Here is a 25,426-nt window from a genome sequence, read left to right as displayed (position 1 = left end):
TTGGGTTTGCAAAACCCTACTAACTGGCTTGAGACAATTCACTTCTGTTTGACTGTGATTATCCCTCTCTGCGCACTCACTGTTTGTACCTGTAAAAACTTGATTATCTGTAAAGACTCGACTTCCAACCATCCTTCACATTCCAATCTGTAATTATCTTGCAATTGTGTCTTTGCCTATACATATCGTGTTTGTGAACTAATCTCCATTCATTTGATGAAGGAGCAGGACTGTGAAAGCTCGTGATTCCAAATAAACCTGTTGGAATTTAATCTGGTGTTGTGAGACTTCTTACTGGATATGAAGTCATTAGAAAGCCCATCCCCAGCTGATATTATGAAACTAGAAAAAGTGTAGAAAAGATTTACTAGGATGATACAGGGACCTGATGGATTGAGTTATAAGGAGAGGCTGGATAAACTAGGACGTTTTTCTCTGGAGCATAGGGGGCTTAAGAGTAATCTTATGGAGGTCTATAAAATAGTGAGGGGCATAGATAAGGTAGATAGATAGTCAACATCTCTTCTCAAAGATCGGGGAGTCTAAAACTAGAGGGCATAGGTTTAAGATGAGAGGGAAGAGATACCAAAAGGCCCAGAAGGGCATTTTTTTCACTCAGAGGGTGGTGAGTGTCTGCCACAGGTAGTAGTAGAGGCAGGAACAATTTTGTCTTTTTAAGAAGCATTTAGACAGTTACATGGGTAAGATGGGCAAAGAAGGATACGGGCCAAATGCGGGAATCGGGATTAGATTCAGGGTAAAAACTGGGCAGCATGGAAAAGTTGGTCTGAAGGGCCTGTTTCCATGCTGTAAACCTCTATGACTCTCTAACTGTATGACCTTGAAAAAGTGGTAGTGAGCTGCCTACATGAAGGCAATGGAGTGGCGTCATTGAACACTTTAAGGAACAGTTCAAAGTCAACCACATCGCTGTGGCTCTGGAGTTATGTATAAGCCAAGTTGGTTGAAGATAGCAGGTTTTTCACCCTGAGGGATATGAGTGAACCCGGTGGACTTTCTTTTGCAATCTGTCAGTTTTGCTTAAGCAAACTTAAACTCGTGTCACCAGACATAGCTAAGGCTTCTGCATCGCAAGTCCAGTAACGACCATTATGCTGAAACACCCTCCCACTTAGGTGAAAACTCATATGAAGTATAATATCAGCATAGAGCAAAATGGCTGGTTTCTGAACTGCAGGCTCAACGTCATTCAGAGAATAACACATTACGTCCCTGCCACTCAAAAATAGATTGGAAAGCAGTTTAATGGCAAGGGCTGAGATTAAGTTTTATTCGGTATGACTGTTCATCCGAGTGATTTCTTTACCATTTTCAATCCCCTTTTGAAAGTTATGAATGAATCTGCTTCTCCCCGTCCTTTCAGGCAGCACATTCCAGAGCAAACTGCAGCTTGACTTTGACCTTTTGCCGGTGATCTTAAACCTTAGGGCCAGATTTTCATAGATTCATTGAACTGTACAATCGCAGAAGGAGGCTGCCGTTCAGCCCATTGAGTCTGCACCCACCCAGACCCGTAACCCCACATATTTCGCGCCCCCCACCCCGCCATTCCCCCTAACCTCTACATTTTTAGGTGCTAAGCAAAAATATAACACGGTCAATCCACCTAACCTGCGCATCTTTGGACTGTGGGGGGAAACCGGGTCACCCAGAGGTAACCCACGCAGGCCCAGAGAGAGCATGCGGACTCCACACAGACACACAGTGACCCAAGCTGGGAATTGAACTTGGGTGTTTTGAGACAGCGGCGTTAACCACTGTGCCATCGTGCCGCACATCCCACCCCCGGCTCCGTGGCGTGTCCCTCAGCGGTGGAGGCTACCTGCCATTGGTCAGCAATGGGATCTTCCAGTCCCATCGCTATCAATGGGGTTTCCCATTCGCACCATCAGTGGTACTGGAAGACCCAACCAACAGGAACAGCTGGCAAGTCCCACCCTACATCTTTGGCTATCCAATCAGTGGAAACATTCTTTTGCTATTTCTTTTCATTCATTGGGCGTCACTGGTTGGGCCAGCACTTAATGGCCATTCCCTAGTTGCCCGAGGTCAGCTGAGAGTCAGCCACATTGCTGTGGCTCTGGATTCACATGTAAGCCAGACCGAGCAAGGATGGCAGATTTCCTTCCCTAAAGGACGTTAATGAACAAGATGGGTTTTTCTGACAATTGACAGTGGTTTCATGGTCATCATTTACTGTGTCAAATGCAGGCAGAGTTATTACAGGTAGCATGCAGATTATAGAAAATCCAACAGGGATGTCAGCCCGCCCAACTGGAAAGATACAGTTTGGACCAGTTACTTCAAGAGATGGGTAGCTAACAATGGTTGTTGGAAAGGACATATGAGTAAATTGGAATAGCTCATGGATTCAGTTCCATAGAATCCCTACAGTGCAAAAGGAGGTCATTCTGCCCATCAAGTCTGCACCAACTGTCCAAAAGAGCATTATATCCAAGCCTTCCCCTCTACCCTATCCCTGTAACCCTCTTCATTTACCATGGCTAATCCTACATATCTTTGGACACTAAGGGGCAATTTAGCATGGCCAATTTCACTAACTCACACACGTTTGGACTGTGGGGGAAGACCTGGGCAGCCAGAGGAAACCCACACAGAGATAGGGAGAACATGCAAACTCCACACAGGCAGTGACCCAAGCCAGGAATCGAACCCGGTCTCTGGTGCTGTGAGGCAGCAGTGCTAACCACTGTGCCACCCGTGGTATTACCTCCGTGAGCGAACAACATCCTGGCCTCAGCTCAAGTTTGGACTGGAAACATTGGATTGGCGTAACTCCCGACCTCTGCAGAGTAGGATTGCAAAGTGACAAGGTACGTGTGTACAAGTTATGCGAAGAAAAAGGTGTTTTTTTTGAAAGAGTAGTAACCCTGAGTACAAGCAGATTGGAAGCAATGCAATTGTGGTTTGACTCACTGAAACAATGAAGTACACTCAGAGTGCGCTTACACTGCTGGTGCAGCTGCCCACCACTGAGGTCACACACACACACACACACACACACACACACACACACACACACACACACACACACACACACACACACACACACACACACACACACACACGTTGTTCCCTGTAAAGGTTCGCAATTCAGAAGCTGAATTTCTCACAATGATATTAAGATTAACAACGGAAATCAACCCGCCAGGGGAAATATAGATACCTAGATTATTTTTTTATATAGAAGCATGTGAAACCCCAGGTCATGAACACAGAAAATGTCATGAAACGCTTTGCTTTATAGAATGAATGACATCTGCATTTTTACCAGCAAGCTGAATGGAGACAATTTTAACCAAAAAGCCACGCAGGAAGCTCATGAAGCTCAGTTCCTTGCCATTTTGCCCCTCGGTCCCATTTTGCTCTCCGCTGGAGTTTAGAAGAGTGAGAGGGGATCTCAGAGAAACTTCTAAAACTCTGACAGGGTTAGACAAGGTAGATTCAGAAAAAAATGTTCCCAATGGTGGGGGAGCCCAGAACTAGGGGTCGTAGTTTGAAAATCAGGGGCAAACTTTTTAGAACTGAGGTGAGGAGAAATTTCCCCACCCAGAGAGTGGTGAATGTGTGGAATTCATCACCACAGAAAGTAGCTGAGGGTTGAAATGTTGTGTGATTTGAAGAAGAAATTAGATATAACTCTTGGGGCTAAAGAGATCAAGAAATATGGAGGGAAGGTGGGGTCAGGATATTGAATTTGATGATCAGCCATGATCAAAATGGTGGAGCATGCACAAAGGGCCAAATGGCCTTCTCCTGCTTCTAGTTTCCAGAGTTTCTATGTTTCCTTAAAAGTGGCAGAACAGGTGTAAAAGGTGGTGAAGAAAGCATACGGCTTGCCTTCATCAGCTGGGGTATAGAGTACAGAAGTTGGCAAATTATGTTACAGTTGTATAAAACATTGGTTAGGCCACATTTGGAATACTGTGTCCAATTCTGGGCACCACACTATCAGAAAGACGTGGATGCTTTGGAGAGAGTACAGAAAATGTTTACCAGGATGTTGCCTGGTATGGAAGGTACTAACTATGAAGGGAAATTGAATAAACTAGGATTGTTCTCCCTGGAAAGACAGAGACTGAGGGGCAGCCTGACAGAGGTTTATAAAATTATGAGGGGCATAGATAAGGTGAATAGTTGGAAAGTTTTTCCCGGGACAGAAATGACAATTACAAGGGGGCACAAGTTCAAGGTGAGGGGGGAAAGGTTCAGTGGAGATGTACGGGACAAGTCTTTTACACAGAGGGTGGTGGGGGCCTGGAATGCACTGCCAAGTGAGGTAGTTGAGGCAGATACATTAGCGACATTTACGACTTATATGGAGGTGCACATGAACAGGCAGGGGGTATCGAGGGAAACAGGCAGATGGTTGAGATAGGGCAACATGATGGGCACAGGCTTGGTGGGCCAAAGGGCATGTTCTTGTGTTATACTGTTCTTTGTTCCATTGCAGCCAGACTGCATCCTGCCCCACCCCCTCACCCCTATCCCTACATTTATTTCATACTTCAAATTTGGACAGATAAGCATATTGTTCCATCCTGGTCATACCTGGTTTAAAGTAGACATCAGCTAGAAGGTTATGGTCATCCACTTTCCAAAACTTCGCCAGTTAACAAAAAGAGATCTATTTAGTCATCCTAAAGAGCAGCAGCATGTTTGCAGTCAGCTCCAAACTGCCTCTGCCTAGGAAAACTCCTCCCCCGGGGCAATTCCCCACTCTGAGTTCCGATTGGACACCCAGGGCCAGGTGACCCTTACTCTGCTGTGTTGCCCTCAAGGGGACAATCACCAGAAGGGTGGTCATTATTTTTTTCACGCAATTCTCCAACAAGAGAATTGTATATGGTTTCCACCAATTGGGTTGGTGAGAACATTCTTTTATTACATGACATAGATGACAGGTTCAAGACCAGTCCAAGGATTTGAATATGCAATCTGGAGAGAACATTCAGAATGATAAAGCGAGAGTACCATACCCCTAGGAAGGTTGTATTTGAGTTGAGCGGGGCCACAGCTGAGATTCACTGTGAAACCATGGCCTTTTATATTTTACATTATTTTATGAGATGTTGGCATCACTGGCTGGCCAGCATTTGTTGCCCTTACCTAATTGCCCTAGAGAATGTGGTGGTGAACTGCCGCAGTCCATGTGGTGTAGGTGCACCCACGGTTCTGCGAAGGAGGGAATGCCAGGATTTTGATCCAGGGAAGGAACGGTGATAGATTTCCAAGTCAGCGTAGTGAGCGACCTGGAGTGGTACCCCCCAGGCGGGTGGTGGCAGGGTGGGTTTGGAAGGTGCTGCCTCAGGAGCCTTGGTGAGTTCCTGGAAAGCATCTTCTCGATGGTACACACGGCTGCAACTGTTTGCTGGTGGGATTATTATTTGTGGAAGCGGTCGCAACCAAGCGGGCTGGCTCCATCCCCGCACTGACAGCCAGTCCTGGCAGGTGCCTGGAGGAGGTTTGCTGATGGCTGGGTGGAGTGCGTCCCCACGATATCCCTTCCGATCTCCTTCACCCCAGCACCCACCTCTCCCCACCTTGCCCCCTCTGTTAGAGCCGTGATCATCAGTAAATGTCATTGAATCATAAAATAGAACCTCTACAGTGCAGAAGGAGGCCAATTCAGCCATTCGGACAACAATCCCACCCAGGCCCCATCCCTGTAACCCACATATTTAAACGGTTAGTCCCCATCACAATAGGGGCAATTTAGTATGGCCAATCAACCTAACCCGCACATCTTTGGACTGTGAGAGGATACCAGAGCACCCGAAGGAAACCCACGCAGACACGGGGAGAATGTGCAGACTCCACACAGACAGTGACCCAAGCCAGGAATTGAACCCAGGTCCCTGGCGCTGTGCTAACCGCTGTACTGCCTGAATCTAAATAGCAGAGAATGGTTCTGATCCATTGACTTTGGGGTTATGGGCCCAACAGGCTTCCGCTGCGCCACTCTACAATATAAATGTCGCAGTCACTGCTGTTGGCTATCCTCACAGCTGAGGCCTGAGTTTATCTTAAGTGACCCAAACTTTCTCTGGAGCATGCCTCAAGTTGGAGGCGCGCCCACGTTCCGTCTGCGATAGTGGCAGTGCCCAACACTGTCTGAATTCCTTCCCAGGCTGCAGGCATTCTGATATGGCCACGTCACCCACCATCTTTAACCAGACAGGCCTGCAAGTGACTTCTGGAACTGTGCACTTCCAGGGAGAAGGCTCGGGAAGGCTGGCGGGAGGCCAAGTGGGGATGGGGCTTGGAAGTGGCACCAACTCGTGCTCATAGTTAAAGTCCAGAAGGTGATGCCCTCACAGAGCTGGCACAGAAACAATGAGCCCAGTGATCGCCTTCAGAGGCGGTTGATTCCATCTGGCAGTGTGACGTCTCCGTTGCCACATGTGCAATTTTCGGGGGAGTAAGCATAATTTTTTTTTTTGTTTTGCTTTGAGGTAAATGAAAAGATCTTGAACTCTTTCTGGGCGATCTAAAGATGATTGAAGAGCGAATGTGTGGCAGTGGACTGCTGCTGGCTGATTTGTTACAATACCAACATCACAATGAGGAAAGTTGTGCGGCTTGCATTGTCACTTCCTGTGGTTTCCCTGAGCTGCCTTGTACTTTCCTCCTTCCAGACAGCACTCACATGTCAACAGCAAGCTGCCTCCTCAGGTAAGTAGCAAAACTACTCCTCTCTAATCTCTGAACTGCACGGTCTTGTCAGTTACTTACCCTCTGAATTTGTCTGTGACCTGAATGCACCCTTTCCAATGCCCCTTGGAACTAGATCCAGTGTGGATGGCAAAACGACAGCAGCCAGAAAGGCACTAAGACTAATAGCAAGGCATTAACATTTAAAAACAGATGCCAGCTATTTTGAAACTGGTTGCTTTGCCCCGTAAATGGTCCATTAAATCCGAAGGCCCCGTGAATCTAATCACAAAGTGATGACAATTGGAATCTAGATATTTTTGCATTTTTTTTAACAATTAACAATCCAATGTGCACTTGAGTGATAAGAAAAGAAGGGGAAAGCGTCCAAATGGAAGTTTGTAGCAGGTTATTTTTAACATTTTAAAGTTTATTTATTATTGCCACAAATAGGCTTCCATTAACACTGCAATGAAGCTACTGTGAAAATTCTCTAGTCTTTGATTTTTGATTTGATTTATTATTGTCACATGTATTGGTATACAGTGAGAAGTGTTGTTTCTCGCGCGCTGTAATGACAAAGCATACCGTTCATAGAGAAAGAAAGGAGCGAGCGTAGAATGTAACGTTACAGTCATAGCTAGGGCGTAAAGATCAACTTAGTGCAAGGTAAGCCCATTCAAAAGTGTGATGGCAGCAGGGAAGAAGCTATTCTTGGGTTGGTTGGTACATGACCTCAGACTTTTGTATCTTTTTCCCAATGGAAGAAGGTGGAAGAGAAAATGTATGGAGTGCGTGAGGTCCTTAATTATGCTGGCTGCTTTGCGAGGCAGTAGGAAGTATAGGCAGAGTCAATGGATGGCAGGCTGGTTTGTGTGATAGATTTTGTTACATTCATGACCTTTTGTAGTTTCTTGTGGTCTTGGGCAGAGCAGGAGGCACATCAAGCTGTGATACAACCAGAAAGAATGCTTTCCACACTGTAGTGCCTGTTCAGGCACACTGAGGGAGAATGCTAACGTTAATGGACACTTTCAACACCTTTCTCAGCTTTCTGCATGCTCATTTACACTCGCTTTGTCCAATTCCACCACCGTTCTCTGTCCTCAAAGTATAAATCTCTGCTGACTGTCTTTCCACTCAGCTCCGATGAAGAGTCATCTTGGCTTGAAATGTTCTCTCTCCACAAATGTCAGAACTATTGAGATCTTCCAGCATGTTTCTTGCTGAAAAATGTGGAAATTCCCTAGTCTTTGACTTTTGATCTGATTTGCTTTATTATTATCTCATGTATTGGTATACAGTGAAAGTATTGTTTCTTGTGCTCTGTACAGACAAAGCATACCGTTCATAGAGAAGGAAAGAGAGAGCGCAGAATGTAAAGTTACAGTCATAGCTAGGGCATAGAGAAAAATCAACTTAGTGCAAGGTAAGCCCATTCAAAAGTCTGATGGCAGCAGGGAAGAAGCTATTCTTGGGTTGGTTGGTACATGACCTCAGACTTTTGTATCTTTTTCCCAATGGAAGAAGGTGGAAGAGTGAACGTCTGGAGTGCGTGAGGTCCTTAATTATGCTAGCTGCTTTGCGAGGCAGTAGTAAGTGTAGACAGAGCCAAGGGATGGGTGACACTCCGTCCAGGCACACTGAGGGAGAATGCTAATGTTAACAGACATTTTCAACACCTTTCTGCATACTCATTTACACTCGCTTTGACCAATTCCACTACCGTTCCCTGTCCTCAAAGTATAAATCTCTGCTGACTCTCTTTCCACTCAGCTCCCATGAAGAGTCATCTTGGCTCGAAATGTCGGCTCTATTCTCTCTCCACAGATGTCAGAACTGCTGAGATTTTCCAGCATTTTTCTTGCACCTAACCAGACTCCCACTGGGCAAAGAGGCTGGGGTTTAATGAGTTAAAGCATGAAGGCACAGGCTCCATTCACTACGGTGCAGGAGATGAAGGGGGTTAACTAATCAGGGTGTTTAAGATAGAACATAGAACATAGAACATTACAGCGCAGAACAGGCCCTTCGGCCCACGATGTTGCGCCGACCGGTTAAAAAACAATGACCCTCTAACCTAAACCAAACCCTTTCCATCCATAAACCTATCCACGGATCTCTTAAACGCCCCCAAACTAGGTGCATCCACAACTGCAGCAGGCAGGGCATTCCAATCCCTCACCACCCTCTGGGTAAAGAACCTACCCCTGACATCCGTCCTATAACTACCACCCCTTAATTTAAAGCTATGCCCCCTCGTGCTAGCTTTCTCCATCCGAGGAAAAAGGCTATCACTGTCCACCCTATCCAAACCTCTGATCATCTTATATGTTTCAATAAGGTCCCTCACAGCTGCCTTCTTTCTAACGAAAACAACCTCAAATCCCTCAGTCTCTCCTCATAGGACCTCCCCTCCATACCAGGCAACATCCTGGTAAACCTCCTCTGCACCCTCTCCAAAGCCTCCACATCCTTCCTATAATGTGGGGACCAGAACTGCACACAATACTCCAAGTGCGGACGCACCAGAGTTTTGTACAGTTGCAACATGACGCTGCGGCTCTTAAATTCAATCCCCCTACCAATAAACGCCAAGACACCGTATGCCTTCCTAACAACCCTATCTACTTGATTCCCAACTTTCAGGGATCTATGTACACATACTCCTAGATCCCTCTGTTCATCCACACTATTCAGAGTCCTACCGTTAGCCCTATACTCCACACATCCATTATTCCTGCCAAAGTGAATTACCTCACACTTTTCTGCATTAAACTCCATCCTCCACCTCTCGGCCCAGCTCTGCAACTTGACCAAGTCTCCCTGTAGACTAAGACACCCTTCCTCACTATCTACCACACCTCCGACTTTGGTGTCATCAGCAAATTTACTAATCCACCCAGCTATACCCTCATCCAGATCATTTATAAAAATTACAAACAGCAGTGGCCCCAAAACAGATCCCTGAGGCACACCACTCGTAACTGAACTCCATGTCGAATACTTACCATCAACCACTACCCTCTGTCTCCTATCCGCCAGCCAATTCCTAATCCAATTTCCTAAATCACCCTCAATCCCATACATCTGCAATTTCTGCAGAAGGCTTCCATGGTGAACCTTATCAAACGCCTTACTAAAGTCCAAATACACCACGTCAACTGCCTTACCCCCATCCACCTGTTTGGTCACTTTCTCAAAAAACTCAATAAGGTTAGTAAGGCACGACCTAAGATGATTGAAGGAGTTGGTGAGATCGGTAGAGAGGAATTATTTTGCCTGCAGGAATCCAGCACAACCAAAGTTCAGCCTTAATATTCGAGTCAAGCCATCTGAGGCGATGCCAAGAAGCACTTTCATTGCTTGAAAGGGAGGTCGATTCAATTGTGGCTTTCATAAGATAAGCACCTAATGGGAGTGTTGTTGTTGGTGGTGGTGGGGGTGGTGGTGGTGGTGGGGGTGGTGGTGGTGGGGGTGGGGGTGATGTTTGGGGAGGGGAGTTGCAGAGCTACGGGGAAGTGTCAGGGGAGAAGCACTGACCAGCTTGCTCTTGCAGGGCGTTGGCCCAGGCTCAGCGGGCCGAATGGCCTCCTTCTGTGCTGCAACAATTTTCTGATTCCGTGACGCCAAGGCAGAGATACTCAGCACGTCAGGCAGCTTCCGTGGAGGGAGAAACAGAGAAAACTTTTCGGGTCAGATGACCTTTCACCTGATTTCCGGCAAGGGCAATGTTACGATAGCAGCAAATTTAGATAAGGGGGGGTGCAAAGGCAGAATTGCTAAATTTGCAGAAGGCAGAAAGGTAGGTGGGAAAGTGTGCTGTGAGGAGGGCACAAGGAAGTTACTAATGGAGGTAGAGCGGCATGGTGGCACTGTGATTAGCACTGCTGCCCCACAGCGCCAGGGACCCTGGTTCATATCCCCAGCTTGGATCACTGTCTGTGTGGAGTTTGCACATTCTGCCTGCGTGGGTTTCCTTCAGGTGCTCCGGTTTCCTTCCACAGCCCAAAAGACATGCTGGTTAGGTTCATTAGCCATGCTAAATTCTCCCTCAGTGTCACCGAGCAGGCACCGGACTAATGCGGCGACTAAGGGATTTTCACTGCAGTGTTAATATAAGCCTATTTCTGACAGTAAATAATATTTTTCTTAAACTTTTAAAAAGGGGCAGAAGTCTGGCAGCTGGAGTACAATGTGAGGAAATGTGAAGCTTTCACTTTGACAGGAAGAATAAAAAAAGCGTGGTATTACTTGAAATGAGAACGACTGTAAAATTCCAATGTGCAGAGGGATCCAGATGTTCGAGTGCATGAGTCACTCAGAGTTAGTATGCAGGTAACTAAGAAGGCGAATAGAATGCTGTCCTTCATTATAAGAGGAATTGAACAGAGATGTTCTACTTCAGTTATGTGGCATTGATGAGAACATGGCTGGAATTTTCCAACCATTCACACCAGCGGAATTTTCCATTCCTGCTGCAGTGAGCGGAGATTTGGCTTGCTGCCAAATTCTCCATCTTCATTGCAGCGGAAGCGCAGCGTAAACGGCCGATAAGATCACACCCCATATCTCAAATACTGTGTGCAGTTTTGGTCTCTGTTGGAAGCAAGATGTAAATGCGTTGGAGATGGTTCAGGGAAAGTTTACTAGCTTGATGCCTAGAATGTGTAAATTGTCTTATAAGGTTGGGCAGACTGGCTTGTTTCCATTGGAGTTTTGAAGAGGGAGGTGTGGCTTGATTGAAGTTATATAAGCTCCTAGGGCAGCATGGTAGCACAGCGGTTAGCACTACTGCTTCACAGCTCCAGGGACCTGGGTTCGATTCCTGGTCACACTGTCTGTGTGGAGTTTGTACATTCTCCTCATGTCTGCACGGGTTTCCTCCGGGTACTCCGGTTTCCTCCCACAGTCCAAAGATGTGCGGGTTAAGTTGATTGGCCATGCTAAGTAATTGCCCCTTAGTGTCCTGAGACGCGTAGGTTAGAGTGATTATTGGGTATGAAATAGGGATATGGGGGTTGGGCCTGGGTGGGATTGTGTTCGCTGCAGACTCGATGGGCCGAAGGGCCTCTGTCTGCACTGTAAGGTTTTATGATTCTATCCTGAAAGATACTGACAATATGGACATGGAAAGGATCATAGAATTCCTACAGTGCAGAAGCAGGCCATTCGGCCCATCAAGCCTGCACCGACAACAATCCCACCCAAGCTCTATCCCATAACCCCATTATCCTGGTGGTCCCCCCCGACACTAAGGGCAATTTAGCATGGCCAATCAACCAATTCCACACATCTTTGAACTGTACGAGGAATCAGGAATACCTGAAGGAAACCCACGCTGACACAGGAAGAATGTGCAAACTCCATACAGATGGTAACCCAAGCCAGGAATTGAACCCACATCCCTGGCAGTGTGAGGCAGCAGCGCTAACCACTGTGCCAACGTACCTCTTGTGAGTGAGCCTGGAACTCAGGGCGACTGTCACAAAACGAGGTGCTGTCCTTTTTGGACCAGGATGAGGGAAATTTTTTTTCTGTTTGAGAGTTGTAGAACTTTGAAACTCTCTGCCTTAGAAGGAGATATTTGGAGACAGGGTCATTTAATAATTTTTTAGGTGGAAGTAGATAGATTCTTTTGGTAAAGGAAATCAAAGACTATTTGGGGGGGTAGAGGGGAAAATGGAATTTGAAACTCAAACAGATCAACCATGATCTTACTGAATGATGGAGCAGGCTCGAGGAGCTGAATGACGTACTTCTGCTCCAATTTTGCACGTTCATAAATTTATTTCATTTGATAATTTCCAGGTAGTGGTGCAGCTGACCTAGATTAAGCTATGCAAAGTCCTGGGCCAAAATTCTCCTGTCTTGCCCACTGCAGGAATTGTGGTGCGCAGGACTGAAAATGCAATGGACCATATAAAGATGCATTGAGCTTGGATGAGGATTTACAGCCTTGGGACACCCGCGGTCAAAATATTTCTTAACTAAGGACATCCCAGTGCAATCTGCAGCCATTAAAGTCCTTCTTTTCAAATGTAGTCGCTATTGGAATACCAGAAATGTGACAGCAAAATCCAACATTCAGCAGGGATAGAATAACCAGAAAATCTATTTCTATGCTGCTGATTGAGGGATAAATATTGCAAAGATACCGAGAAGAATTCACCTGGTGTTGTTTGAAGATCGCACTGGGATTTTTTAGTCCTACCTGAGGGGCAGTCAAGGGGCGGGATTTTCCAGCCACAGTCATAACAAGACTGGAAGATACCATGCAAGGTCCTTTGCATGCTGCGTGTCCAACCCATTACGATTCCCGTGGCGGGAGGGACAGAGAAATTCCATCCAAGACTTTGGGTTTTAAAGCCTTCTCTGAAAGATGGCACCGCCTACAGAATAGCGCTCTTTCAAAGCCTGGATTTTACACAAAAGAGGGGAGCTTGTATCCTGCTGCTTTCCAGTGAGAAATTATCCTCAGATGGCAAGTTGGGGTGTAAATTGACAATGGAGCTCATTGAAGGGTGGGTTCACAAAGCCAGGGACCCGGGTTCAATTCTGGCCTCAGGTCACTGTCTGTGTTGAGTTTGCACATTCTCCCCGTGCCTGCATGGGTTTTCTTTGGGTATTCCGGTTTCCTCCCACCATCCTAAGATGTGCAGGTTTGGTTGACTGGCTGTGGCAAATTGCCCCATAGTGTCAGGGGGACTAGTAGGGTAAATACATAGGGTTATGGGGGTAGGGCTTGGGTGGGATTGTGGTTGGTGCAGACTTGATGGGCCGAATGGCCCCCTACTGCAGTGTAGGGATTCTATGAATGCGGACGGGCTGGTTATTAAAAAGCCATAAAGGCTGTAAAGTATTGGAGGTGAATACTTTAACTTCCTTCAAGAGGCCTGGTCATCGCTGGCAAGGCCAGCCTTTATTATCCTCATTGGAAAAGCTGCCTTTTTGAGCTGTCAAGATCCCATCTGATGAAGATGCATGTACAGAGTGCTGCTGGGGTGCGAGTTCCAGCATTTTGACCCAATGACGAAAGAATGGCAACATAATTCCAAATCAGGATAGTGTATGACTGGAAGGGGAACTTGCAGATCCCAAGTGCCTGCTCCTCTTGTCCTACTAAGCGGTGGTGGTCATGGGTTTAGACGTTGCTGTCATAACAGCCTTGCTGATCTCCTGCGTCTTGTCTAAGGTACACACATGGCGCCCTGGTGGTCGAGGGAGTGAATGTTCAAGAGGGTGGTTGGATTGGCAATCGAGCAGGATGCTTTGTCCTAGAACTAACTTATTCTGGTACGATTGTGTGCGCTCTCTGTGAATCATTATGGTTTGGAATGCTTTGTCTCAGAGAGGGTTGAAAGCAGGATTCAATAATAACATTGAATAAATACCTGAGGAAGAATATATTTTCGCTAAGTTCGAAGTTCATTTATTACTGGCACAAGAACATTACACTGCAACGATTTGACTGTGAAAATCCCCTAGCTCCAGCTCCTGTGTGGGTACTGAGGGAGAATTTAGCATGGCCAATGTACCTAACCAGCATGTCTTTTGGATTGTGGAAGGAAACTGGAGGAAACCCATGCAGACACGGGGAGAACATGCAGACTCCGCACAGACAGTGACCCAAGCCAGGAATCTAACCTTGGACCCTGCTGTTGTGAAGCAGCAGTGTTAACTGCTGCGCCACCATGCCACTCAGTTTGTGTAGTCATGCTGAATGCTGCTCATGTTCAATCTCAGATCATTACTTTAGTAGAACTCTTAATATTTATCATTAACCTACTTTCAGATCTACAATAGTTCAATACCATCATTGACAGAGATCTAAAGTGTCAATCCGCAGTTTAGAAACCATTCAGTCTAATATTGATACGGGGAGATCATGGAGGCCAGAAACCTTTCAACCTTTAAAAACTATTTGGATAAACACTTGAAATATCATAGGATATAGGACAAGTGCAGAAAAATGGGATTAGCGAGCATTTAATGATGGACATTGTCAGTGCAGGCTCAATGGGCCAAAAGGTCTTTTATGACTCTACGGCTCCTCAGCATATTTTTAATTTCAGATTTGCACCGGGGAGATTTCAGAATGAGAACAAAAAGGAAGGGAAAATGTACAAATCCTTTCTTTCACTATTTCACAAGAGATAAGGAGGGGTCAGGACAGGAAGGAATTGAAAACCAGGGCAGAAATTTTAAAACGGAGGCTTTGCTTCATCACAAGTCAAAGTAGGTCAGCGTTCTCAGGAGCGTGAACACGACTTGATCCGAATTAAATCACAGTCAGCAGAGATTTGGATAGTTTCAAGTTTAGGTGGGGGGTGGGGAGAGGCCGCAGAATGTGGAAGGCCAGGCAGCATTGCTACAAAAAAAGAAAATACATCAAGGATTGAGCAGAAGCAATGAGAATTTTGTAGGTTTATGTGAGAAATTGGTTTAGAAAACGGTTGGATCATTAAAATAACTCAACTAGGCACCTTACCCAATGTACCCACTAACATCTGTACCACTCTGACAAGCAGACCAGGAACGCTTTGATCCCTTTTCTGCGCCGGATTAAGCAGAGCCAGATCAGGTCAGCATTGGGATGTTACAGTCCACGGCAAGGGGAAAACCCACAAGGGAGTCAATTCCTCCTCACAGATCCCTGGTTCTCCTGTAGAAAATGGTGCACGTGCAAATGTTAAGCAAACATTGATGGAGGGTGGTATAGAACTCCTAGTATGAAGGACCTTGCTTTAAGTTCACTATCATAAGTAGACAAGATTAAGGAGGAGATTACAAGGTGATGTATATAGACAAAGTTAGGATCCACCTTGTGCCTAATACAATATATAGAACATAGAACATAGAGCATTACAGCGCAGAACAGGCCCTTCGGCCCACGATGTTGCGCCAACCAGTTAAAAAAAAAACAATAACCCACTAACCTAAACCAATCCCTTTTCGTCCATAAACCTATCCACGGATCTCTTAAACGCCCCCAAACTAGGCGCATTTACAACCGCAGCAGGCAGGGCATTCCAATCCCTCACCACCCTCTGGGTAAAGAACCTACCCCTGACATCCGTCCTATAACTACCCCCCCTTAATTTAAAGCCATGCCCCCTCGTGCTAGCTTTCTCCATCCGAGGAAAAAGGCTATCACTGTCCACCCTATCTAAACCTCTAATCATCTTATATGTTTCAATAAGATCCCCTCTTAGCCGCCTTCTTTCCAGCGAAAACAACCCCAAATCCCTCAGTCTCTCCTCATAGGACCTCCCCTCCATTCCAGGCAACATCCTGGTAAACCTCCTCTGCACCCTCTCCAAAGCCTCCACATCCTTCCTGTAATGTGGGGACCAGAACTGCACACAGTACTCCAAGTGCGGCCGCACCAGAGTTGTGTACAGTTGCAACATGACACTGCGACTCCTAAATTCAATCCCCCTACCAATAAACGCCAAGACACCATATGCCTTCTTAACAACCCTATCTACTTGATTCCCAACTTTCAGGGATCTATGTACACATACACCTAGATCCCTCTGTTCATCCACACTATTCAAAGTCCTCCCGTTAGCCCTATACTCAACACATCTGTTATTCCTACCAAAGTGAATTACCTCACACTTCTCCTCATTAAACTCCATCCGCCACCTCTCGGCCCAGCTCTGCAACCTGTCCAAGTCTTCCTGCAAACTATGACACCCTTCCTCACAATCTACCACACCTCCGACTTTGGTGTCATCAGCAAATTTACTAATCCACCCAACTATACCCTCATCCAGATCATTAATAAAAATTACAAACAGCAGTGGCCCCAAAACAGATCCCTGAGGCACACCACTCGTAACCGAACTCCATGACGAATATTTACCATCAACCACCACCCTCTGTCTCCTATCTGCTAGCCAATTCCTGATCCAATTTCTAGATTACCCTCAATCCCATACATCTGCATTTTCTGCAGAAGCCTACCATGGTGAACCTTATCAAACGCCTTACTAAAATCCATATATACCACGTCAACTGCCTTACCCCCATCTACTTCTTTGGTCACTTTCTCAAAAAACTCAATAAGGTTAGTAAGGCACGACCTACCCGCTACAAAACCATGCTGACTATCTCCAATCAATTCATTACTCTCCAAATAACTATAAATCCTATCCCTAATAATTTTTTCTAAAACCTTGCCCACAACAGAAGTGAGACTCACTGGTCTATAATTCCCAGGGAAGTCTCTGTTCCCCTTCTTAAACAATGGGACAACATTCGCTAACCTCCAATCTTCCGGTACTATACCAGAGGCCAACGACGACCTGGAGATCAGAGCCAGAGGCTCTGCAATCACCTCTCTTGCCTCCCAGAGAATCCTAGGGTAAATCCCATCCGGACCAGGGGACTTATCTATTTTCAAACCCTCAAGAATATCCAGCACATCCTCCTTATCAACTGTAATACTGTCTATTCTACTCCCCTGCAACCCAGTGTCCTCCTCAGCTATATTCATGTCCCCCTGCGTGAACACCGAAGAGAAATATTGGTTCAATGCCTCTCCAATCTCTTCCGGTTCCACACATAACTTCCCTCTGCTGTCTATAACTGGCACTAATCTTGCCCTAACCAACCTTCTGTTCTTGACATACCTATAGAACGCCTTAGGATTCTCCTTAATCCTATCAGCCAAAGTCTTCTCATGCCCTCTTTTAGCCCTTCTTAACTCACTCTTCAACTCCCTCCTAGCCAATCTAAAGTTTTCTAGTGCACTACCCGAGCCCTCAAGTCTCATCCGAACATAAGTCTCCTTTTTCTTTTTAACCAACGAATCAACTTTTTTAGTGCACCACGGTTCCCTAGCCCTACCAATTCCTCCTTGCCTGACAGGGACATACCTATCACGGACTCGCAGTAGCGCGAGTTCTATGTTCTATGTTCTATGCTCTATTTTTTGAGATAATGAAGAACAGTGAGCAGTCGTTCTTATCTGCCTGGGTTAGGCACTTGCAGGTTAATCAGAGGTCTGGAATGAATGGGAGTATATTCACTCCTGATTAGCGAGGCTGGTACGGTGTCTCAAGCTGAAAAGAGAGGCCAGATTCAGGCAAAAAAACTGACTCCTTTTACTAATTAAAATGTGTCGCAATCGGTGATATCCATGAATCTACTGGGTTTTATGTAGTTAGTTTCCTAGTAATGAGGGAAGGGCCTTTAAGCGCCATGGACTAATGAGTTCCTTTCCTGCTGATAGCTGGAATGTTATTGGCTAAGGTAATACCGTGTAATATTGTAATTGGACCATCCAGTTTGGAAGATAGGCTGGGCGGGAAATTGAAATGTTGAAGAGAATATATCAATCACAAGTTTGTACTGTTACCCAGAGAGGATAGTCAAACCCCATTGATTGTTTTCTTTCTCCTGATGCATGTATTAGCAAATAAAACTCTGATTCTTTAATTACTTGTTGTCTTTTGTATTCTATGTATTGATTGTGTGAGATCAACCGAGTATAAGATACCCCAGTGGGACACCCCAGAAAATTCCTCTTACAAATATACTTTTTGATTCGGACGCCCCCAACATGCTGATGATTTTAATTGTCTAGACCTGCACTAAAGAACGGTGATTTGGACGAGTCAGTGAAGATTGAGGAAACAAGGGCTAGCAGCAAAGAAGGCCATCATAAAAAAAAAGTTGTTAAAAAGACAAGTCAAAAGGCATTGTATCTGATTGTGGAGGGCATTCGCAATAAGATAGATGAGTTAGCAGTAAGATAGATGATCTGGAGGAGGGAACCGAGTGCAGGGTGTCGAAATTTGCTGATGACACCAAGATTGGGGGAAAGGCAAATTGTGCGGAGGGTGTGGAGAGTCTGCAGAAGGATCTAGATAGGCTGGGCGAATGGGCCAGGAAATGGCAAATGGAATTTAATGTTGGCAAGTGTGAGGTGGTCCACTTTGGTAGGAAGAATGGTAGGAAGGACTATTACTTACGTGGCGAAAAACTGCAGCAGGCGACGGTGCAGAGGGACCTCGGGGTCCTTGTGCATGAGTCGCAAAAACCCAGCTTGCAGGTGCAGCAGGTGGTCAGGAAGGCGAATGGGATGCTGGCCTTCATAGCGAGGGGGATTGAATATAAAAGTAGGGAGGTCTTGCTGCAGCTGTATAGGGCATTGGTGAGGCCGCAGCTGGAGTACTGTGTGCAGTTTTGGGCGCCGCACCTGCGCAAGGATATTTTGGCCCTGGAGGGAGTGCAGAGGAGGTTTACTAGGCTGATACCGGAGTTGAGGGGGTTGAGCTATGAGGAGAGGCTGAATAAACTAGGCTTGTACTCGCTAGAGTTTAGAAGAATGAGGGGAGATCTCATTGAGACGTATAAGATGATGAATGGGATGGATAGGATAGAGGTGGAGAGACTCTTCCCGCTCAGAAAGGATAGTAGGACTAGGGGGCACAGCCTCAAGATAAAGGGGGGGCGGTTTAGAACGGAGTTGAGGAGGAACTTCTTCACTCAAAGGGTGGTGAATCTCTGGAATTCTCTGCCCGATGAAGTGGTGGAGGCTGCCTCGCTAAATATTTTTAAGACGCGGGTTGATGGGTTCTTGGTAAGAGAGGGGATTAAGGGTTATGGGGAGAGGGCGGGAAAGTGGAACTGAGCCACGACAGATCAGCCATGATCTTATTGAATGGCGGGGCAGGCTCGAAGGGCTAGATGGCCTACTCCTGCTCCTATTTCTTATGTTCTTATGTTCTTAAATAGGTGCAATGTCATTGTGTTACTGAGACATGGTTGCAGAGTGATCAAGGCTTGGAACTGAATATCCAAGTGTACTCAGGAAGGGCAGACAAAAAGGGAAAGCAGAAGGAATGGCGTTGTTAGTTAAGTTTGAAATTAGTACAACTGTGATTTGATTTGATTTCTTATTGTCACATGTATTGTATACAGTGAAAAGTATTGTTTCTTGTGCACTATACGGGCAAGGCATACCATTCGTAGAGAACAAAGGGAACGAGTGCAGAATGTGGTGTTACAGTCATGGCTAAGGTATAGAGAAATATCAATTGCGTGCGAGGTAGGCCCACTCAAAAGTCTGATGGCAGCAGGGAAGAAGCTGTTCTTGAGTCAGTTGGTTTGTGACCTTAGACTTTTGTACCTTTTTCCCAATGGAAGAAGGGAATGTCCTGGAGGCGTGGGGTCCTTAATTACGTTGGCTGCTTTTCCGAGGCAGCAGGAAGTGTAGACAGAGTCAGTGGATGGGAGGCTGGTTTGTGTGACGCACTGGGCTTCATTCACGACCCTTTGTAGTTTCTTGCGATTTTGGATAGAGGATATTGGCTCCGAGGATGAGTCAGGAAGGAACAAGAAGCGACAAAGGACAGAAAACATTTGTAAGAGTTGTCTATAGCCCTCCAAACAGTAGTGGTAACGTAAGGGATGACATTAAACAGGAAACAAGAGCACTACAGTAATTACAGAATCCATACAGTGCAGAAAGAGGTCATTCAGCCCACTGATTCTGCATCAGCTCTCCGAAAGAGCATCTTACCGAGGTCCACCCACACTCCTATAACCTCGCACATTTACCATGACTAATCCACCTAACCTACATATCATTGGACATCACGAGACAAATTAGCATGGCCAGTCCACCTAACCTACACATCCCTGGAGCGTGGGAGGAAACTGGAGCACCTGGGGAAAGCCCCACAGACACAGGGAGAAGGTGCAATCGGAATCAAACCCAGGACCCTGGCACTGTGAGGCAGCAGTGCTAATCACTGTTGTGGGTGACTTGTGAAGAAGGCTAATGGTATGCTGGTCTTCATTGCAACACGACTTGATCACAGGAGAAAGGATATCTTACTGCACTCGTACAGGGCCTTGGTGAAACCACAACTTCAGCATTGTGTGCGGTTTTGGTCTCTCTACCTAAGGAAGGATATACTTGCCATAGAAGGACTGTAGTGAAGGATTAGCAGACTGATTCCTGGGATGGTAGGATTGACATATGAAGAGAGATAGGGTTGGCTGGGCCTGTATTCACTGAAGTTTAAAAGAATGATAAGGAATCTCACTGAAACATATAAAATTCTGATAGTGCTGGGCAGATTGGTTGCAAGGACGTTGTTTCCTCTGACTGGAGGATGTTGACAACAGGGGGCGTCACAGTCTCAGGATACTAGTTAGGCCATTTAGGATTGAGGTGAGAAGAAACATCTTCATTCAGAGGCTGGTGAACCTGCGGAATTCTCTACCATAGAAAGTTCTGGAGGCCAGATCACCAAATTCAGAAGGAAATAAATAGAATTCCAGATTCAAAAGATGCCAAGAGGTAGGGAGAGAGATTGGGAGTACGATGTTGAGATAGAGGCTCGGCCATGATCCTATTGAATGGTGGAACAGACTTGAAGGGCCGAATGGCCTAATCCTGCTCCTATTTTCTATGTTTTTATGTTTCTATGATTAGCCTGTTTGTAGGAACAAACCTAAGTACTAGTCGACAACTTAGCATCTAGACTTGACTATTGATACATGTTTTGTTATTGAACAAACTGTTAGTTACATGTTATCCAAGTATGTGTGGACTAAATGGATTGGCCATGCTAAATTGCCTCTTAGTGTGAGGGAGACTAGCTAGGGTAAATGCATGGGGTTAGGGCTTCGGTGGGATTGTGGTCAGTGCAGAATTGGTGGGCTGAATGGCCTCTTTCTGCATTGTAGGATTCCATGATTCTATGTATGTTTAACCTTGTATTCAGTTTCTTAGTGAAACTAACTCACCTTTCACTCATTCCAGTTCAAAGATCATCCTTTGTGAATTCTCAAGTGACCAGTAAGACACATGGTGAGATCGAGATGGAAACCAACGCAACAAACGTGACATTGGACAATGAGACCCTGGAGATGCTGACCAGCAATATGATCAGAATCACCCTTCCCATCATTTACATAGTCGTCATCCTCATCGGTCTGCCCGGCAACAGCATCTCCCTCTGGCTGCTTTGCTTCCACACGCACCCAAAGACACCTTTAGTCATCTTCATGATCAACTTGACCATCACTGACATCTTGCTTGCCTTTTTTCTCCCTTTTCAGACGGCGTATCACTTGAGTGGCAACAACTGGGCTTTTGGCAAGAGCCTTTGCACGTTCCTCACCACCTTGTTTTACGCCAACATGTATTGCTCCATCCTGACAATGACTTGCATCAGCGCCGAGCGTTACATTGGCGTGGTGCACCCAATATGGTACAAGCAAAGCTGGAAAAAATGGCACGCTTTGACTGTCTGTTGTGGGATCTGGATAATTTTGATTATTGTTTTATTGCCCTTCGAGTACAGCGACTTAACGTATGAAGTTAAGCAGCTTAACATTACGACCTGCTTTGATGTTCTTAAATGGGGCATGCTTCCTGACACCAAAACCTGGGGACTGTTCCTCTTCACCCTATTTGTTATCCTCTTTCTGATCCCGTTCACTATTACTGTCGTATGTTACACTCTAGTGATACTAAAGCTGTCCCAAACCTCTCACTCAGGTCACAGAGAGGAGAAAAGGAGAGCTGTTTATTTAGCCCTTACCGTGCTCTTAGTTTTTGTCACATGCTTTGCCCCCAATAACATCACCCTCCTGATTCACATTATCTGGAGACTTCAGTTCGACAAAGGGTGCTACACAGCATACAAGTTGACCTTGTCGCTCAGCTGTTTAAACAGTTGTCTCAACCCTTTTGTTTTCTGTTTCGCTTCCACGGAGTTCCAAAAACGACTTCATCGTTTAATAGGTCGCAGACAGTCGTGCAATCAGAGGGAAATGGTTGAGTTATCGAAAACAAGATTGGTCTCCTTGCAGAGTTAGTAAGCTGCCCGGTTATATCAAGGGACCAAATCCAACATTCTGGAAAACCATTCCACCCAAACAAATCCAAAGACGGGTTTAGAGGGATATGGGCTAAATGTGGGCAAATGGGACTAGCTTAGTCATTAAAAACTGGGTGGTATGGACAAGTTAGGCCAAATTGCCTATTTTCATGCTGTAAACATCTGTGACTCTAAATCTCTGTCTCCCCTGATGACCAATGGATCAAACCCACCTGTAATTGCATAGGGCATGAAGGCTAGGAAAGAATTTGGTTTATATAAACTCAGTTCATCTCGACTGAGATGGTCTGTCCATTGCACTACAAAAGTGATTTCAACTTCAAGGATTAAGGAGGGAAAGATTGGATAGGATTTATTTTGTTCAATGGCATCTCCTGGAAAGCTCCACCCCACCAGTGATGTGGATTGGCTTAAATTTGGATCTGAGCTTCATGAAAAGTTTTTAAAGTTTATTTATTAGTGTCGTAAGTAGGCTCACATTAACACTGCAATTAAGTTACTGTGACAATTCCCTAGTTGCCACACTCCAGCGCCTGTTCAGGTACACTGAGAGAAAATTTAGCATGGCAAATCCACCTAACCAGCACGTCTTTCAGATTGTGTAGGGAAACTGGAGCATCTGGAAGAAACCCACACAGACACAGGAAAAAGGTGCAGACTCTGAACAGACAGTGACCCAAGCTGGGAATTGAACCCAAATCCCTGGCACTGTGAGACAGCAGTGCCAACCACTGTACCACCCTGAAGAATGATCTGCCAATATTTACTGTCTAAATTCACACATAAAATCATTATATCCTTTTGGTACAGAAGTAGTTCATTCAGTCAATCGAATCTGCACCGACTCTCCAACAGAGCATCTTAGAATCATAGAATCCCTATAGTACAGAAGGAGGCCATTTGGCCCATCGAGTCTGTACTGACCACAATCCCATCCAGGGCCTATTCCCCTATCAGCCCACATTTACCCTGTTAATCCTCCTAACGCTAGGGTAAATTTAGCATAGCCAATCAACCTAATCTGCACATCTTTGGGCGGTGGGATGAAACTGATGCAACTGGAGAAAACCTATGCAGACACAGGGAGAATGTGCAAACTCCACACAGACAGTGATCCAAGGGCGGAATTGAACCCGGGTCCCTGACGCTCTGCGGCAGCGGTGCTAACCGTTGGGCCACCATGCTGCCCCACGTCAAATGTATATGTGGATGAAAGATAGACTCACATACTCTAAAGTGCGAAAGTTAGTAAAGCAACAAAGCAAAATTAATATTATTATCTTTTATTGGTTGATGCAGGAGTTAACTTGGCTAGTTTGCTAGCTCTAATTCTAAAGGTTCCATCCCATGAAAGGAGTGTTGCCTCAACAGAGGTCCTTTTCTTCTCATTCCCTTTTCAGCATGGAAGGAGGCCATTCATCCCATCTTTTCCTGCTGGGCAACAAAGATCTGACCACACTGAACCCATTTTCCAGTCCTCGGCCCACGCGATACTGATTGCTTAGTTCCCCTGCAAGCTGGGGTGTGTCTCAGCGGTCAATCTAATGATCAAATCCTCCACACAATTCTTTTGAGCAATTGACCAAATAACGGTAACCATTGCAGCCATGATGCCTCTGTGGATTCTTTCTTTATACATCTTTTGGCCCTGTGTCATATGAGATAAAACCTGTGTTTAGTCCATTTAATTGTTTTTAATGATGTCTGTGGTCATCTCCATGCCTCCTCCAGATGTTCCCTGGCCTCCTTTAAAAGTCACACTTGAGGTACTATAGCCAGCTTGACTCCATTTTGTTATCTCCAACACCATTGTCAATATCCAGGACTGAGAGAAGGCGGCACATTTATTGCCCCTTCATGAAGCTCAAGCAGTTTATCTTCTCTGGTACGAGCCCTCCCACAGATTGCCCTTTTGTAAAAATTGCTGATTCTAACAAGCGTTCGCTTGACTAAATTAACCATCATGCTTTGGGTTTTGAGCCAACAGTTCAGTACAGTTCTCTGCTTATCCCCAGTGTGGGTCCTTCTTTCATCTTGACGTTCCATGTTGTTACCATGGTTCATGGGGAGGCCTGGTGGGACAGTGGTTAGCACTGCTGCCTCCGAACTGGGTTCGATTCCTGGCTTGGGTCACAGTCTGTGTGGAACCTGTATGTTCCCCCCATGCCTGCGTGGGTGCTGTGGATTCCTCCCACATTCCAGAGATGTGTAGGTTAGGTGAATTGGCCATGCTAAAATGCCCCTTAGAAACTTCCAATTGCAAACTTGTTATGAATGTTATAAATAGAATACAGCAGGACTAGCCTTGTGACAACACATACTTTGCATGTGCGAATTGAGCTTATTTTATGCATGATTCCATCATCCATGTGCTGTCCGAGGGCTCTCGTGGAGATATGAGATCAGGTGCTTCCTTTTATTGTAATATCAAATGTGTTTTTTTTTAAGGGTGAGGAAGTGCTGAGCTAGTCTGAAACTCATATTTATTATGAAATGGGACCATGTGTCATCATGTCCTGGGCAAGTGTTGCTGAGGAAAACATAGGACTGAAAAGCCTCCGATAACATCCATTCATTCCGCAATCAAATCAAAACAGAGAGAGAGAGAGAGAGACAAAGGGCAGAATTTTACGGCCTCATTCGCCCCGAAACCCTAAAATCCAGCCTGAGGCCAATGGACCTTGCAGTTGTTCAGCTCCCGCCCACTCCAATTCCCATGGTAAAATTCCGACCAAAAACATCTCCGTGCCAATGTTGCGCCCACAAGCCAGGTATTCTCAAGCCTTCCTAACCATAGCATTGGTTAGATTACAGCTATTAGCTGCCTCCCCCCTACATATCACTGAAACTCCACTTTT

At 45.7% G+C, this 25,426-nt stretch overlaps 1 protein-coding gene across 1 annotated transcript; it reads left to right on the top strand.

Annotated features, from left to right (window-relative positions):
* The first annotated feature begins 6,682 nt into the window (after window positions 1-6,682).
* Window positions 6,683-22,545, top strand: LOC145349439 (P2Y purinoceptor 8-like). Its single transcript, XM_080197977.1, has 2 exons — window positions 6,683-6,717; window positions 21,485-22,545. The coding sequence occupies exon 2, from the start codon at window positions 21,544-21,546 to the stop codon at window positions 22,543-22,545; it is 1,002 nt and encodes a 333-aa protein (XP_080054103.1). The 5' UTR covers window positions 6,683-6,717; window positions 21,485-21,543.
* The last annotated feature ends 2,881 nt before the right edge of the window (window positions 22,546-25,426 follow it).

This window comes from Carcharhinus amblyrhynchos, chromosome 10, assembly GCF_965287045.1.
Source record: "Carcharhinus amblyrhynchos chromosome 10, sCarAmb.v2.hapA, whole genome shotgun sequence".
Lineage (NCBI taxonomy): Eukaryota > Metazoa > Chordata > Chondrichthyes > Carcharhiniformes > Carcharhinidae > Carcharhinus > Carcharhinus amblyrhynchos.
This window is presented reverse-complemented; position numbering and strand designations above follow the sequence as displayed.